The sequence below is a fragment of the Petromyzon marinus genome, chromosome 1, assembly GCF_048934315.1.
Source record: "Petromyzon marinus isolate PM22_M1 ecotype Great Lakes invasive population chromosome 1, UKy_Petmar_22M1.pri1.0, whole genome shotgun sequence".
NCBI lineage: Eukaryota > Metazoa > Chordata > Hyperoartia > Petromyzontiformes > Petromyzontidae > Petromyzon > Petromyzon marinus.
In genome coordinates this window covers 11552667-11570297 of record NC_133667.1, presented here as the reverse complement: position 1 = coordinate 11570297, position 17631 = coordinate 11552667, and the positions used below count along the sequence as shown (strand labels likewise).

The following is a 17631-nucleotide window of genomic DNA, read 5'->3' as shown; positions in this document are numbered from 1 at the left end:
ACGCTCCAAACCCGGCGAGCCGAGTTCGATTCCCGCTCACGGCCAACACCAGTGACGGATTATATCTGAACCGGTTCCCGGGCCTCCCCTGGGTCGACTCGGCCTCATATTAGATACCCGGTGCGGTGTGCAAACATCGCCACAGGGGAGACAAAGGCGGGCGGGCGCAGTGTTGGCCACCCGCCCACCTCGTGTGGCACAGTGCCAGCCTTCGTAGGCGCTGTTCGCTAACAGCACTTAAGGCAATACAGGGGATCTTTGTCTTTGTGTGTAATGTGTGTTGCAGGCTAAAGAATCTGCCGTTTAGTTTCACCAGACTCAAGGACCTGGCGGCTCTGTGGCTCTCAGACAACCAGGTGGGGGGGCCTGGCCACTTCGGGCCACATTTGAGTGCTCGTGATCGATGATGAAAGTGGTGATGATGATGATGGTGACAGTGATGGCTATGATGATGATGGTGACAGTGATGACTATGACGATGGTGATGATGACTGATGATGACGATGACGGTGATGTGGTGACAGTGATTACGATGATGGTGATGGTGACAGTGATGACTATGACGATGGTGATGATGACTGATGATGACGATGATGGTGACAGTGATGGCTATGATGATGATGGTGACAGTGATGACTATGACGATGGTGATGATGACTGATGATGACGATGACGGTGATGTGGTGACAGTGATGACGATGATGGTAATGATGATGACTGATAATGATGATTTATAATGACTGTGATGCTGACAGTGATGACTATGATGATGACTGCTGATGACAGTGATGACAATGACGATGACAGTGATGACTATTATGATGACAGTGATGACTATGATGATGATTATGATGACGGTGACGACTATGATGATGATGGTGATGATGATAGTGACTGATGATGACGATGACAGTGCTATGGTGACAGTGATGACTATGATGATGACGGTGATAATTATGATGATAGTGATGACTGATGATGACAGCGATGACTATGATTATGACGGCGATGATGTCTAATGATGACAGCAATGACTATAATGATGACGGTGACGACTATTTATGGTGCCACGGTGATGAGATGTTAACTACCCCGCCTGGTATACAGGAGGTCGTGGATTCGATCCAGACTCTGACGCCTGTTTTATAATTGGAGTTTGCGGAGTCTCTCTCCCCGTGGTCGCGTGGATTTTTTTCCTCCGGGTGCTCCAGTTTTTCCCTCCAAATTTAGAATCGGCATCACGTGTTTTTAGAGTATTTGGCTGCTATAAATGTCCACATGGTGATAAGCCACTTCCGTTGGGCTACCACTTGTGATGGCCAGGTCGCTTCTGAGAAAGAGCTACGTAGCTCAGTGGGCCTTACTTGGTCAGATAAAATAGTTTAATTTAGTCTACGGGTCTCCATGTGTTGCTATGGGTCTCTCTGTGTCTCTATCCGTCTCTCTGGGTCCCTATGGGCCTCTTAAGTGCCTCAATGGATATCTATGGGTCTCTATGTGTCTCAATGGGTTTCTATGTGTCTCTATGGGTCTCTGTGCATCTCTATGCGTTCAGAGTATGTGGCTGCTGCTATAAATGTCCACGCAACGACCATGTCAAGCCGCTTCATCGCGCTATCGTTTGCGATGGCCCAGGTCGCTTCCGAAAAAGGACCCGCGTAGCTCAGTGGGGTCTTACCTGGTAAAATGACAAAAAGAGCTTCATATCGCTGCTGTTGCTGTTGGTGACGGTAATGCCGATGATTCTGCTGCAGTCGAAGCCGTTGATACCACTGCAGACGGAGGTGGACCCTGCCACGCAGATGCGCGTCCTCACCAACTACATGTTCCCTCAGCAGCCTCGCTCCGAGGAGGGTGAGTGTCTCACCGGCGCCGCTCACCGCCCGCTGCTCACCACCACCACCACCACCACGCACTATTTATCTATTTTTCTTTAAATTTTAATTTAAAGCTTTCGTGACTGCAGGGATTCATATTCTTGGTTCTTTCGGCAAAGTCACGTAGAAGGGAAACAATAAAATAATGAAAATATAAAACAATAAAATTCTCACGATGTTTCCACTGCAACACAAGCAATCATCATCAGGTGTGAAAACCACACACCTGATGATGGTTTTCACACCTGATGATTGGTTGTGTTGCAGTAGAAACGTCGTGAGAATTTTATTGTTTTATATTTTTATTTTATTGTTTCCCTTCTACGTGACTTTACCGAAAGAACCAAGAATATTTTTCTTTAGTCCACCAGGTAAGGCCCCGCTGAGCTATCATCTAGCTAATTTTTGAGAAGCGACCTGGCCATCAACAAATGATGATAGCTCAACCAAGTGGCTTATCGTCATCACGTGGGGAATTTATAGCAGTAGCCGAATTAATTCTAAATGCGCGATGTCGATTCTAAACGTGGAGGGGAAAAAAACCGGAGGACCCGGATAAAAATCCACACGACCACGGGGAGAACATGGAAACTCCCAAATATGCAGCAGGCGTCATCAGGGTCGGGATGACGAGGTAGTTAACATCTCACCACGCTACCACTCGCCACACTCGCAGAGCCGCTCGGGAGCCCGCTCTCGCCGCACGTGATTGTTCAGAAACTCTCTCGCTGCCGCGACGACGATGACGACAACGATGAGCAATGCTCGCATGTGACATTTAGTCAAAATTAAACCACACTTTCTTTTTGTCAAATGAACCTCATGGTGGGACCCCGGGGTCCCGAATAAGTCGAAATCGTAATTAATTCATTTATTTTTTGGCGACTCCATCCCACCGCGCACATAAACGCCGTGACCCACCTGGCACAGATCATTCTGTTGTCGTGTCGTCCTAGTGCAGCGAGGACGAATGCGCAGAAGAAACAAAACTTTGGAACTTTGATTATCACATCGTGTAGAGCTCGTCGAGAGGAACAGATTGCCGTATCGTTCGCCTTCAACGGACATCAAATGGCGTCGCAACGCAGTTCATGCGAGGGCCGGGGGCTTATGGGACCCTGGGGTCCCGCCCTAAGGTTAAAATGTTTCACAAAATCAAAGCAGCCGCGCGTCGCCGCCCCTGTCAAGCGACACCCGTTGGTACGTTTTTTGCCTGACAGCCCGTCGCGCTTGGGGCCAATCGACAGCTGTTGATTTCGGTCGCAGAGTCCGGGCTCGGTTATCCGCAACGATGACTGCGGAAGGACGGCCGCTGACGGTTCTAAATCGTGGACAATCCGGACGTATCCGTTTTCCGCGGATATCTATTCCCAAAAGCCACGGATATTGGTGTCAATTATGTTTAAGCGGAGAAAATTTAGTTTTGTCAATGAACGGAACAAAAGTGCGCGGTAAAGAATGTGTTGATCTTGTTGCATTATCAAAGTCCGTGCACAAAAACGCACTCACTCGCTTACAACAGGTTTAAATAAACGATCGGATAATTCACTCAAAATGAAGTACAGCTGACGATTTCGATTGTTACTCTTTCGATTTGGAACGAAGGCTAACGTTCGACCGATTGATGCGCGTGCTCAGTGATAACACTGTCAGAGCATGTTATGTTTGCATGTTCACCACGAGTGCTGTGTGCGGTTAATGCAGTTACTTGATTCCTTGCAAAAGGTATCGTCTATTTGAATATCTTAACGCCTGTTGTATTGCCGAAAAGGGTAAAGGCCTATTATTTTTCATCCTTTCCTGGCTCCAACGTAGAAGACTCGGCCCACTAAGTGGACAGCAGAGACACGCCAATCAAACTCCATTCAATGTTGTAAAGATATGGCAACTCCTGTAGCGTAGGGGCGATCACATGGATTTCAGATGAACCGGAGCAACATTTTTGTTTGGTTGAAGCACCGTGTGACTTGTAATAAACATTTCCAAGAATAACAGTGTAACTGTTTTTAGATGATTAATTTGGGGCTTAAGGGAAAAATCCACGAGTTATTAATTTGCATTAAAATCTCAGGTGCGCGGTTAATCCGCAAGTCGGATAAACTGCACGTGGATAATTGAGAGTCGACTGTAGTTATCCATGGAGGCTGGAGGGGCCTCATACCTGACCACCCCCCCCCCCCGCCCTGCAATCTCGCCTGGACGCCTGGCCTAAAGGTGCCCACTCAAACCAGGCAGAGCGATTAGGCAAGAAGAGGAGTTTGCGTGGCCTATAAACAAAAAAGCATATCACGAGTGCACCTTGGACAAGCAAAGACAGTAGAAATAAGAAGATTACGTTTACATTTACCTCAGGGATATTTACCCTCTCGTAATTTACCGTCTCACAATCGTATCAAACATCTCAATGCTGTCACTATACAGGGACTCCTCTACTTGCGAACGAGTTAGGTTCCAGAGGTCTGTTCGTAAAGTCAATTTGTTCGCAAGTCCAAACTTTACTCCTGTCGATTTCAAACACGTTGTTACGGCATGTACGCTAAACACGGGGAGTGGCTTTAAAAGTTATATAATCTCCTGTAGATGTAGATGCCACTGGTTCTTCACGTTTTATAGATGTAGATGCCGCCACCGCCATCTATTGCATGGTGGTTGAACTTACGACTCTCGGTCCGAACGGGCAACTGGACATACGGACCAGGTTTGTTCGTATCTCTGAAAGTTCGTAAGTTGAACCTTCGTCAGTAGAGGAGTCCCTGGATATAGAAGGAAAAAAAATCCGCCATGTTGAATGCTTGCCTTCACGTTGCCTTGGCGACGACCGACCCGTGTGACCTCATCCAGCCAATCGCAGCAGCCCTCTTGCGTGAGCAAACGAGGAATGCGTTTGTCCCCAACGTTCACCCAACGTTGGACTGACGTTCCACATTTTACTGGGTTGACTCCCGGCTGCCTCTTTGTGTCATGTGTACTCACGTCGTCCACTGTGTCCCCATCTGTGACTTGTCGTCTGGGCGTGTGTGTGTTCGTGTGTGTATGTGCGCGTTTATATGTGCGTGTGTGTATGTCTGTGCGTTGATATGTGCGCGTGTGTGTTTGTGTGTGTGTCTGTGTGCTTATATGTGAGCGTGTGTGTTTGTGTGTGTCTGTGCGTTTATATGTGCGTGTGTGTGTTTGTGTATGTCTGTGCGTTTATATGTGCTCGTGTGTGTTTGTGTGTCTGTGCGTTTATATGTGCGTGCGTGTTCGTGTGTGTGTCTGCGCGTTTATATGTGCGTATGTGTGTACCTGTGTATGAATGCATGCGTGCATACACACCTGCACATGTGTACGCGCGCGTGCGTGTGCGCATGGGTGCATGCATACCTTCCTGTGTGTGTCCGTGTATACACCTACACGTGTACGTGCGTGCGTGTGCGTGCGTGCATGTGAGCGCCAGACCACACGTGCGCGCGTCTGCCGGTACGCGCGTAGCTCCCGCACGCACGGGCATGCGCGTGTACGTGCGCGTGTGTGTGCGCGTGTGTGCGTGCGCGTGTGTGCACGCGTCCATTGCAGTGTCGTCGTCGGAAAATGGCGTGAACCGCGTGGAGTCTGTGCCGTCTCATGCAGGTCAACCCACCCATGTACTCACCCACTCACTCATTTACTCACTCACCCACCCATGTACTCAGCCATCTACCCATCTACTCACCCACCCATGTACTCACCCACCCACACATGTGCTCACCCATCCATCCATTTACTCACCCACCCATGTACTCACCCACTCACCCATGTACTCACCCACTCATCCATGTACTCACCCACTCACCCATGTACTCACACCCTGTCCATCACTCACCCACTCACTCACCCACCCACCCACCACATAGACCACTCACTCACCCACCCATCACGAAATCCACCCACGCTCTTCTTATTGCTGCTGATGATGTTGATGATGCTGATGATGTTGTTGCTGATGCTGTTGATGATGATGATGCTGATGTTGATTATGCTGATGTTGATAATGTTGATGATGTTGTTGATGTTGTTGTTCATGATGTTGATGCTGATGATGTTGATGATATTGTTGATGTTGTTGTTCATCATGTTGATGATGATGTTGCTGCTGATGTTGATGATGTATTTCTCACTGCTCTGTGTCGGTCTGTCGGTGATGATGGTGCTCATAATGGTGGTGCTACTGCTGCCGCTGGTGCTGCTGCGACTGCTTCTGCTGCTACTGTTGCTTCTCCTGCTGCTACTACTGCTTCTCCTGCTGATGGACCTGCTTCTCCTGCTGCTACTACTGCTTCTCCTGTTGCTACTACTGCTTCTCGTGCTGCTTCTGCTGCTTCTCCTGCTGCTGCTTCTCCTGCTGTTGGACCTGCTTCTCCTGCTGCTACTACCGCTTCTCCTGCTGCTGGGCCTGCTGCTGCTACTGCTGCTTCTCCTGCTGTTGGACCTACTTCTCCTGCTGCTACTGCTACATTTCCTGCTGCTGGACCTGCTTCTCCTGCTGCTACTACTGCTTCTCCTGATGCTACTGCTGCTTCTCCTGCTGCTACTACTGCTTCTCCTGATGCTGGACCTACTTCTCCTGCTGCTACTACTGCTTCTCCTGCTGCTGGACCTGCTTCTCCTGCTGCTGGACCTGCTTCTCCTGCTACTGCTGCTTCTCCTGCTGCTTCTCCTGCTGCTGCTACTGCTTCTCCTGCTGCTGCTACTACTTCTCCTGCTACTACTGCTTCTCCTGCTGGTACTGCTGCTTCTCCTGCTGCTACTGCTGCTTCTCCTGCTGCTGGATTTGCTTCTCCTGCTACTGAACCTGCTTCTCCTGCTGCTACTGCTGCTTCTCCTGCTGCTGAACCTGCTTCTCATGCTGCTGGACCTGCTTCTCCTGCTGCTTTACCTGCTTCTCCTGCTACTACTACTGCTTCTCCTGCTGCTGCTGCTACTGTTGCGACGCAGACTACACGTCGGAGAGCGACAGCTTCAACCCAGGGCTGTGGGAGGAGCAGAGGCAGAGGAGGACGACCGTCGTGTTTGACTGTCAGGACGGGCCAGAGGGCGAGTCGCACCACGAGAAGGTGGCACGCTCGCTAACTCCCTCACTCGCTCACTCACTCCCTTGCACAGTCACTCGCTCGCTCACTCACAGTCACTCGCTCAGTCGCTCGCTCACTCACTCACTCACAGTCACTCGCTCACTCACTCACAGTCACTCGCTCGCTCACTCACTCCCTTGCATAGTCACTCGCTCGCTCACTCACAGTCACTCGCTCAGTCGCTCGCTCACTCACTCACAGTCACTCGCTCGCTCACTCACTCTCTCAGTCGCTCGCTCACTCACTCCCTCGCACAGTCACTCGCTCGCTCACTCCCTCGCACAGTCACTCGCTCGCTCACTCACTCCCTCGCACAGACACTCGCTCGCTCACTCACTTAGTCGCTCGCTCACTCACAGTCACTCGCTCAGTCGCTCACTCAGTCGCTCGCTCGCTGTCGTGTTCAATTGTCAGGATGGGCCAGAGGGCGACTCGCACCACGAGAAGGTGGCACCCTCGCTCGCTCACTCGTCCACCGTGAACCTCCCACCCCTGCCCCCTCCTCTCCCCACCTCCCGCCGTGGACCACCTCCACCTCTCCCCATCGCACCCCCCCCCCACCCCCCCCCCGCCCCACCCTCCCCACCAGCTGGAGAGCGCCAACATCAAGCGCTACCCGACGCCCTTCCCGGACGACGTTCGCTCGGGGGGCGGCGGCGGCGGCAGCGGCGGCTCCGGCGCGCGCCCCCACGCCTCCACGCCGCTGCGGGGGCCCCCGTCACACCACCAGCAGCAGCACCACGGGGAGGAGGAGGAGGAGGAGGACGAGGAGGAGGAGGAGGAGAAGGCGCTGCCGCCCCCCAAGATGGGGCAGGCGGCCGCCGTGGGGAGGCTCGCCGGGGCCCTGCTGGCCAGGCCCCGGCCCGAGCACCCCCACGCCGTCGCCGCTCTCAAGGCGGCGGCGGCGGCGGTCGGAGCCACGGACGGCGCCGGGGCGCAGCGTGCCGGACGGTAACGGTGGGGGGGGGGAGGATGGGGGGGACCGTTGGGGGAGGAACCGATGGGGAGGGGGGGCAGGGGAATGAGACTGGGGGGTGCTAATTGATGCCTGGGGGTGTATCCCTGTGTGTGTGTGTGTGCAGGGGCAGAGCCAGGGGGGTGACAGGGTAGACAATTGTCACCCCCGAAAAAAAATAAAAAATCGAAAATCTGAAACATTCTGCGCATAAGTGTACGACACTCAGTCTGGCGGACTCCGTGCAACTGCATTGTCAGAGTGTGTCGCCAACCGGTGGCGTGGGGTAGAGCCGATTTCTCATTCAATCATTCTTGAAATTAAAATTTGTTGAATGTCACCCCGGGCTGAAAATCCTGGCTCTGCCCTTGTGTGTGTGTGGGTATCCTCAAATATTGGAAGACGAAGTCACCCCCTGTGAGTGGCTGGCTGAGGTGCCATCTGTTGAGGAAGTACTGAAGGCGATCCAGAGCCTGAGACCAGGAAAGGCACCGGGCAGAGATGATCTCCCAAGCGAAATGCTGAGGGAGGGTGTGTTTGTGCACAGACTACCCTACATGACATCATAACAACAGTCTGGACCACTAGACGGGTTCCGCAGGATTGGAAGGATGCCCTGGTAGTCCCCTTCTTTAAGAAGGGGGACCGCACAGATTGTAACAACTCCAGGGGCATCTCACTCCTCAGTGTGCCGGGAAAGGTCCTGGCAAGGATTATTCAACATCCCCTTGCCAGGCACGCTGAGGAAAGGCTTGCGGAGCCCCAATGTGGTTTCAAGAAAGGGCAGTCCTGCACAGATGCCATATTTTCTGTTTGTCTACTATAGCAGAGGTGTAGGGAATTCCAACAACACCTACATCTCTGCTTTATTGACCTGGTGAAGGCCTATGATACCATCAGTAGGCCTGGCTGCGGGTTGTTCTTCGTGCTTTCGGAGTCCCTGACTCTCTGCTCACGATCATTAAGGACCTTCATGATGGTGAGCGGGCCCAGGTAAAACTACGTGGCCGTAAGTCGGAGCCATTCCCTGTTCACCTTGGGGTGCGACAGGGATATCCTCTGGCTCCCACATTATTTAACATCTATTTTGACCACGTAGTTCGTGAAGTCTTCAATAGCTGGACCGGAGAAATTTCCATCTGGTACAGATACAATGGGAGGTTGATCGATGCCCGGGTGCGGTCAAGGGATGGCTCCCTATTGCTCAACCATGTTACGTATGCCAATGATCTGGTAATTGCTGCTCACTCAGAGGAGGAGTTGGAGGCACTGCTGCTGAACCTGGAGCTTGCCACTAAGAGGTGGGGACTTACCATCAGCCACATCAAAACTAAGCACCTGCCTGGGTATTTTGTACCATCAGACACTCCACCTCCACAACTCAATTGATGATAGAGCAGTTGTGGAGAGAGTGGAAAGTTTCCCATATCTGGGCAATGTGCTCATGACCGGCTCCGGTTTGACAGCAGAGGTCTCACTCCGAATCAGTCGAGCAACATTATCGTTTCATCGGTTGCGTAACGTTGTGTGGAAACTACCTGGTCTGTCGCTCCGCACGAAGCTTCAGGTCTTCTCGGCCACAGTCATTCCCTCCCTTCTCTACGCTTGCAAAACATGGACCCCCCTAATGGAACATCTTCACTGGTTAGAAACATTTAGGCTGGCCTGCCTACGATACATCCTGGGTTTAACCAGGCGGGATTTTATGAGGAGCTCACATATCCTTGAAAAATCTGGACACATTCCCATCGGTGAGCTCCTCCTGCAAGCAAGGCTGCGTTTGCTAGGTCATGTTGGCTGGATCGAGGGGGCTAAATGGGCGCGGCACGGGCTACAGAAGAGATGGAGTGATGTGGTACAGGAGGACGTGGAGCTGAGTGGATTTGCCGATGACTGGTACCAGCGGTGTCAAGATCGGCCTCTGTGGAGGAGGCTCGTGAAGGACGCTACTGGGCAGTTGGAGGCAGTCGCCCTCCAACAACAACGGAGTGGGGAGGAGCAATGCTCACAACAACGAGCGGAGCGCCGGGTGGCTAGGGCACAGCAAGTTGGCATAGTAGGGGGCACAGGTGCTGCATCAGCCAGTCTCTCGGTTAGTCGACCCGTGGCACCTGGGTCTGCCCTGTGACCTCCGAATGGCGGTTGTTGTTGTTGTGTTGGTATCCCTCTGCTCACAATCATGGAGGACCTTTATGGTGGTGGGCAGGCCGAGGTAAAACTACGTGGGAGTCGGAGCCATTCCCTTTTCACCTTGGGGTGTGACAGGATGTCCTCTGGCTCCAACATTATTTAACATCTATTTTGACCACGTAGTTCGTGAAGACTTCAATGGCTGTACTGGTGCAATTTCCATCTGGTACAACCATGGTTGACCCCTTACTAATTGGCTGTCTGGTGGTGGTGGGTTTTACGACACATTTATACTTAACGCGATCCAACCCAGCAACCTTTCTTGTGCTCGACTTTTAGCCGGTTGTAACTAGAGGACGGCGAGCCGCGGGGAGAAATGTTCTTCCCGGTTAACGCGCAATGCAGCATTCATTAATCAGGGCGGCCGCTCGATTCGAACCGCGCCCCTCTGCAGCGAGCGGCGGACGCTGCGCTACCGCTTGGAGCACGTAACTGCCTGCGTTCCGGCAGCAGTCGTAGTAAGAGTAGTAGCAGCAGGAGTAGTAGCAGCGGTCATAGCAGCAGCAGTCGTCGCAGTAGTAGCAGCAGTGGCAACAGTAATATTAGTAGCAGCAGCAGTAGCAGTAGTAGCAGCAGCAGTAGTAGTAGCAGCAGTCATAGCAGCAGTAGTAGTAGCAGTAGTAGCAGCAGTAGCAGCAGTAGTAGCAGCAGTAGTAGTCGCAGCAGTCGCAGCAGTCGTAGCAGCAGTCATAGCAGTAGTAGAAGTAGCAGTAGTCGCAGCAGTAGCCGCAGTAGTAGCAGCAGTAGCAACAGTAGTTGCAGAAGTAGTAGTCGCAGCAGCAGCAGTCATAGCAGTAGTAGTAGCAGCAGCAGTAGTAGTTGCAGCAGTAGCAGCAGTAGTAGCAGCAATCATAGTAGTAGTAGCATCAGCAGTAGTAGTAGCAGCAGTCATAGCAGCAGTAGTAGTAGCAGCAGTAGCAGCAGTAGTAGCAGCAGCAGTAGTAGTAGCAGTAGTAGCAGCAGCAGTAGTAGTAGCAGCAGTCATAGCAGCAGTAGTAGTAGCAGTAGTCGCAGCAGTAGCAGCAGTAGTAGCAGCAGTAGTAGTAGCAGCAGCAGCAGTAGTAGCAGCAGCAGTCATAGCAGCAGTAGTAGTAGCAGTAATAGCAGCAGTAGCAGCAATAGTAGTAGCAGCAGCAGCAGTAGTAGCAGCAGTCATAGCAGCAGTAGTAGTAGCAGCAGCAGTAGTAGCAGTATAAACAGTAGTAGTAGCAGTAGAAGCAGTAGTAGTAGTAGTAGCAGCAGCGGCAGCAGCAGTCACAGCAGCAGCAGTCACAGCAGCAGTAGTAGTAGTAGCAGGTGTAGTAGTAGTAGCAGCAGCAGTAGTAGCACTATAAACAGTAGTAGTAGCAGTAGTAGCAGCAGTCGTAGTAGTAGCAGCAGCGGCAGCAGCAGTCACAGCAGCAGCAGCAGTCACAGCAGCAGTAGTAGTAGCAGCAGTAGTAGTAGTAGAAGCAGCAGTAGTAGCAGTATAAACAGTAGTCGTAGCAGTAGAAGCAGTAGTAGCAGTAGTAGCAGCAGTAGTAGTAGTAGCAGCAGTAGTAGTAGTAGCAGCAGCAGTAGTAGCAGTATAAACAGTAGTCGTAGCAGTAGAAGCAGTAGTAGCAGTAGTAGCAGCAGTCGTAGTAGTAGCAGCAGCGGCAGCAGCAGCAGTCACAGCAGCAGTAGTGGTCGCAGCAGCTGTAGCACTAATAGCAGCGGGTTTAAACGTACAATTGTCGCGGTGGCTCGGAGGTCAGAGTGCTGATCCGGCACCGCTGAGATCCGGGGTTCCCAATCCGGGTGTTCAGGTCACGCAACGTGAAGCTGGGATGTTCGTGGTAGCTCTGCGATGTTCGTTTCTGCGGGCCGCTCTCTTGCCACGAGGTCACGGCGCCACTCTGCGTGACATCCGAACGTATGCTGGGGTCTCGTGACGCCACGCCGGCCACCTGCGCCGCTCGGGATAGAGATACAATTTGGGGGGGATATAAAAAATATTGTGTTTGTTTTTATTTCGAGCCCCGGCACACATGGGGAGGTGGGGGTGTGGGGGGCCACAGCAACTCCACGGACAGAAGTCCCCAACACTCCTGGCTTGTAGAGGGAAGGGAGAGTTTGGGCTCGCGGTCCCTGCCGAGGTGACGATGGCGAGCGGGGGAGCATGCGCTTTCATATGGGGAGGGGAAGGTAAGAGAGGAAGAGCTAAAGTGAAGGGGCGAAGGGGACAGGGAGAAGAAGGGGGGTGGGGTGGAGGGGGTAAATATTGAAATAACATTTTTTCTTATTTAACACGGAAGAAAGGATGCATTCGCCATGCGACCTCCTCTCGATCGCGCACGCTTCCGGGCCACCAACCAATCCCGTACCGTCGCCCGCCACCCCTCCCCCCCTCCCACGCCCCCTCCACTCCCCACCACCGCTCGCAGCCTCTCCCCGCAAGACCCGAGCGCCCTCGTCGCCACCGCCTCCGCGGCGACCGGCACCGGCGGCGGCACGAGCGGCGGCAACAGCTCGTCGTCGCCGCAGGCGGACATCCCCATGACGCACCTGTCGGCGTCGGCGCGCTCGCTGCGGCCCGACCACCCCCCGCTGGGGCGGCTCTCCCAGGGCGCCGCCGCCCCGCTGCACGTCCCGCTCGGCGGCGCCGGCTCCCTGGCCGCGGCGACGGCGTCGCTGGCGCAGGACGGAGCGCTCGCTTGCCAGCCCGGAGCCGGAGGGGACGGAGGAGCGCGCGGAACGGTGGGCTCCTGGGGGGGGGAGCGGCGGGGGCGGGCGGGGGCGAGCGGGCGGTCACGGCCGACCGGGATTTCCGTTCGGCGGGGCGGCTGCGGCGCAAGTCAAATCGGCGGTTGTGTTCTCGCGTTGTCTTGGCGGCACAAATTAATGTTCTGGAGCGTATACGAGCAGTGGCCCCTCCCCGGGATACAAACGTCCGCACTTTCGAACATTCCGCGCTTACGAACGAACCGCCGTAGAGATGTCCACACTCACGAACGTTCCACACTTACGAACGAAACACCGCTAGGTGTCTGACTTACGAACATTCCGCACTTACGAACGAACCACCGCTAGGTGTCCGCACTCACGAACATTCCGCACTCGCGAACGTACCTGGCATCGGTTAAAGGGGGCGCCAGGACGCGACCACGCACGAAGGTCATCCTTCTCCCACCCAGAGAGTAAAACCCGCTGTGGTCTGCGCTCCTTCATTGGACGAGGAGGAGGAGGAGGAGCGGGGGGGAAGAGGAGGAGGAGGACACCTACTCTCTCTCTTTACTGAAGCCGTCTCGTCGTGGCTTAGCGGACCTCAAAATTGGCATCTCGAGCTCGTGAGCCACATCGCCGCTCCTGCCGCTGCCATCATCGCCCCTCGCAAGAATCGAGTAGAATTCAGGAGCTAAGCTCCTGAATCGAGGTTCCGCTAAGCCACGACGGGGGGAGGGGGGGGGCTTCAGGAGGGAGGGTGAAAAGAGCATTCACGGATGGTCAAGTGCCGGGTGAGAGAGCTTTTGCCGTACTGTTGTTGTTGTTGCTGCGAGTTCAACAGTGCTGTCACCAAAGTCACCGCGGCTCTCTCACCCCCCCCCCCCCCACCGGCTGCTCAGGATTCGCCGAGCGACGGCTTCCTGCTGCTCCACGGGAAGGGCGCCGAGGGGCGACTGCTGGAGGGCAGGAAGTCCCCGCTCCCGCCGCCGGGGTTCAGCAACTCCGACAGCCAGAGGGGCGACGGACAGAAAGGTGCTCGCCCACCGCCAAGTGCGCGCGTCCCTTCCCCCAACCCCCCACCGACCCCAGCCTCCCCCCCCCCCACCGTGTTCCCCCCCCCCAATCCCCCCCACCCCCACCGGGTAAAAGGAAGCCGGACGTCAGAGAGCTGCCTCCGACTATCACCGCCGCGCGCCACGTGTCCCCCACGCGGCGGTGGCGTGCGGCCCGCTTTGTAGTCGCCCCCGCGGGCCAACCCCGTCGTAGCAGCCGTGGCCTTGGGAAAACAATAAAAATAAAAATACAATTTTAAATGCCTGACGGGGTTTGACGGCGCGGTTGGCGACGAGGGCTCGAGACGGAGTGGCAGCCGCAGGGAGATTAGAGCGACGAAGAAGAATCGCGGCGTGGTGGGACCGCAACGGATGGCCAGCGGCAACGCGCGCGGGGGGTTGGGGGTGGGAGGGAGGCTTTAATCCAGCAGCGGATGGCACGTGGCTGCCCCTCGCCCTCGTTCAGCGAGAGCGGGAGAGAGGGGGGTGGGGGGCGTGACGGGGAACCACAGACCGAGCGGGGATGCAGCGGGTGCCAACGATTGCCCGAGCTCTGCGGTCCTCTCTATGTTAAGATGTCGGCAGCCAACAATCGCCCGAGCAGCGAATCTCGGGAACGCGCGCGAGCGGTTCGGAGTCAGTCACTGTTATTATTATTATTAGAGAGGCGTAGCGGCGGCGCCGTTACTCACCACAGAGAACCGCATCGACACGGCCGCCACCACTCCACGGTAGCCGGCGGCCCAAACCTGTGCCGCACGCCCCCTCCACGTGTGGTCTTGTGGGAGCCTCGGTACCGGTAATTTTATTTTAGCTCAGTTTATCTTCCAATTCAGTTCCGATGACGTACATGTACGTGATGACGATGATGATGACGACGACGATGACGACGATGACGATGATCACGATGAAGACGACGCTAACGACAAAGATGATGTAGATGACGACGATGATAACGACAATGACGATGATAATGATAACGAACACAACGACGATGATGACGATAGCGACGATGACGACGACGATAACGACGATGACTACGATGGCGACGACGACGACGAGGCCGTGAGCTGGGCCCCACGTCGTCCCGCAGGCTCCGGGAACGAGGCCTCTGCCGCGCCGCTGGGAAAGCCGGCGGGCGTTTTCCGGCAGGACGCCGTCGCCGCCCTGCGCTCCCGCGCCACCGACGGCTTTTCCGGCTCGGATTCCGGCTCCCGAGATTCCCAGTCGCCGCCAGAGCAGCCGGGAGGCGGCGCAGCCCGCTCCGGGGCGACGTCTGATGCCGCCACCGCCACCGCCGCGGTGACGCCGGCGGCCGCGGCGGGAGCCGTGGACGACGCGGCGAGCTCCGCCAGCTCCGTGTCGCCGCCGGCGGCGGCGGCGGCGCCGGCCGCAGAGCGGACGGCGAGCCGGGACAGCTCGCTCAGCTCCGAGTCGTCCATGCAGCAGCGGCAGCAGCAGACGCAGCAGCAGCAGCAGCAGCAGACGCAGACGCAGCAGCACAGGCAATTGCAGAGGCGGCACCAGCAGAAGCAGGAGACGCAGAGCTCTCTGAGTTCGGCGTCGCCGACGATGGCGCACGGCGGCAGCGCCCTCGACAGCACGGAGAGCAGCGACTCGGACGCCGGCGAGGCCGCCCGGGCGGCCGCGGCGCGGCGAGCGGCCGGCGGCGCCAACGACGGGTGAGGCGGAGCCGGGGTGGGGCGCTGTGGGGGGTGGGGGGGGGGTGGGGGTTGCGACGGGTGGCGCCGCGGTCGCGCTGGAAGTGGGCGGTCTCGATCGTCGCGTGGATTTGTTGAAATGTATTGTTGTTATTATTTTTATTGTTTGTCTCTCCGGGTCCACGTGGCGGCAATGAGCTAGGCCTGAGACCTGGTACACGTTTTTTTTTGTTTTAGTTTAGTCTATGGGTGTCTCTATGGGTCTCTTTGGGTCTCTGTGGATCTCTATGTTTAATAACCAGGTTACTTCTGAAAAATAGAGCTTCGTTGCTCAGTGGGACCTTACCTGGTTCAGTAAAAAAATTGTCTAGTTTGGTCTATGGGTCTCTAAGTGTCTCTATGGGTCTCTATGTGCCTCTATATGTCTCTATGGGTCTCACTGGGTCTCTATGTGTCTCTTTGCTCTCTATGTGTCTCTGGGTCTCGATGTTTCTCTATGCGTCTCTTTGTATCTCTTTGGGTCTCGATGTGTCTCTATGTGTCTCTATGGGTCTCTATGTGTCTCTATGGGTCTCACTGGGTCTCTATGTGTCTCTTTGCTCTCTATGTGTATCTATGAGTCTCTGGGTCTCGATGGGTCTCTATGTGTCTCTATAGGTCTCTATGTGTATCTATGGGTCTCTGTGTCTCTTTGGGTCTCTATGGGTCTCTATGTGCCTCTATGTGTCTCTATGGGTATCACTGGGTCTCTATGTGTCTCTTTGCGCTCTATGTGTCTCTTTGGGTCTCGATGTGTCTCTATGTGTCTCTTTGTGTCTCTTTGGGTCTCGATGTGTCTCTATGTGTCTCTCTGTGTCTCTATGTTTCTCTATCGATCTCATTGGGTCTCTATGTGTCTCTTTGTTCTCTATTTATATCTATAGGTCTCTGTGTCTCTATGGGTCTCTATGTGTCTCTATGTGTCTCTTTGGGTCTCGATGTGTCTCTATGTGTCTCTCTGTGTCTCTATGTGTCTCTTTAGGTCTCGATGTGTCTCTATGTGCCTCTTTGCTCTCTATGTGTATCTATGGGTCTCTGTGTCTTTTTGGGTCTCGATGTGTCTCTATGGGTCTCTATAGGTCTCTATGGGTCTCACTGGGTCTCTATGTGTCTCTTTGCTCTCTATGTGTATCTATGGGTCTCTGTGTCTCTATGGGTCTCTATGTGTCTCTTTGTGTATCTATGGGTCTCTATGTGTATCTATGGGTCTCTGTGTCTCTATGTGTCTCTTTGGGTCTCGATGTGTCTCTATGTGCCTCTTTGCTCTCTATGTGTATCTATGGGTCTCTGTGTCTCTCTGTGTATCTATGTGTCTCTATGGGTCTTACTGGGTCTCTATGTGTCTCTTTGCTCTCTATGTGTATCTATGGGTCTCTGTGTCTCTATGTTTCTCTATGGGTCTCTATGGGTCTATATGTGTCTCTTTGCTCTCAATGTGTATCTATGGGTCTCTGTGTCTCTATGTGTCTCTATGGGTCTCTATGTGTCTCTATGGGTCTCTATGTGTATCTATGGGTCTCTGTGTCTCTATGTGTCTCTATGTGTCTCTATGGGTCTCTGTGTCTCTATGTGTCTCTATGGGTCTCTATGTGTCTCTATGGATGCCTGTGTGGCTTTATGGGTCTCTGGATCTCTATAGATATCTATGTGTCTCTATGTGTCTCTATGTGTATCTATGGGTCTCTGTGTCTATGTGTCTCTATGGGTCTCTATGTGTCTGTATGGATGCCTGTGTGTCTTTATGGGTCTCTGGATCTCTATAGATCTCTATGTGTCTCTTTGTGTCTCTATGGGTATCTATGGGTATCTATGTGTGTCTGTGGGTATCAATGTGTCTCTATGGATCTCTATGGGTTTCTATGGGTCTCTACGTATTTTTATGGATTTCTATTGGTCTCTATTTGTCTCTATGGGTCTCTATGTGTCTCTATGTGTCTCTATGTGCCTCTGTGGGTCTCTATATGTCTCTATGGGTCCCTATGTGTCTCTACGTGTCTCTATGTGCCTCTGTGGGTCTCTATGCATCTCTATGCGTTCATCGTTTTTGGCAGCTGCTATACATTTCCCACGTGATAATCCCAC

The 17631-nt window shown here is 54.0% G+C and overlaps 1 protein-coding gene across 2 annotated transcripts in view; it reads left to right on the top strand.

Annotated features, from left to right (window-relative positions):
- Window positions 1-17631, top strand: part of LOC142924012 (uncharacterized) — a 120245-nt gene that overhangs the window by 89057 nt on the left and 13557 nt on the right. For both annotated transcript variants that reach the window (XR_012941150.1, XM_076065277.1), the window contains exons 13-19: window positions 287-356; window positions 1755-1854; window positions 6831-6949; window positions 7557-7918; window positions 12518-12830; window positions 13697-13829; window positions 14943-15531. Coding sequence is in view for 1 of the 2 variants with exons in the window: in XM_076065277.1 (XP_075921392.1) it covers window positions 287-356; window positions 1755-1854; window positions 6831-6949; window positions 7557-7918; window positions 12518-12830; window positions 13697-13829; window positions 14943-15531 (1686 nt within the window). In the remaining variant the exon portion in view is untranslated. The remainder of the gene's footprint in view (window positions 1-286; window positions 357-1754; window positions 1855-6830; window positions 6950-7556; window positions 7919-12517; window positions 12831-13696; window positions 13830-14942; window positions 15532-17631) is intronic.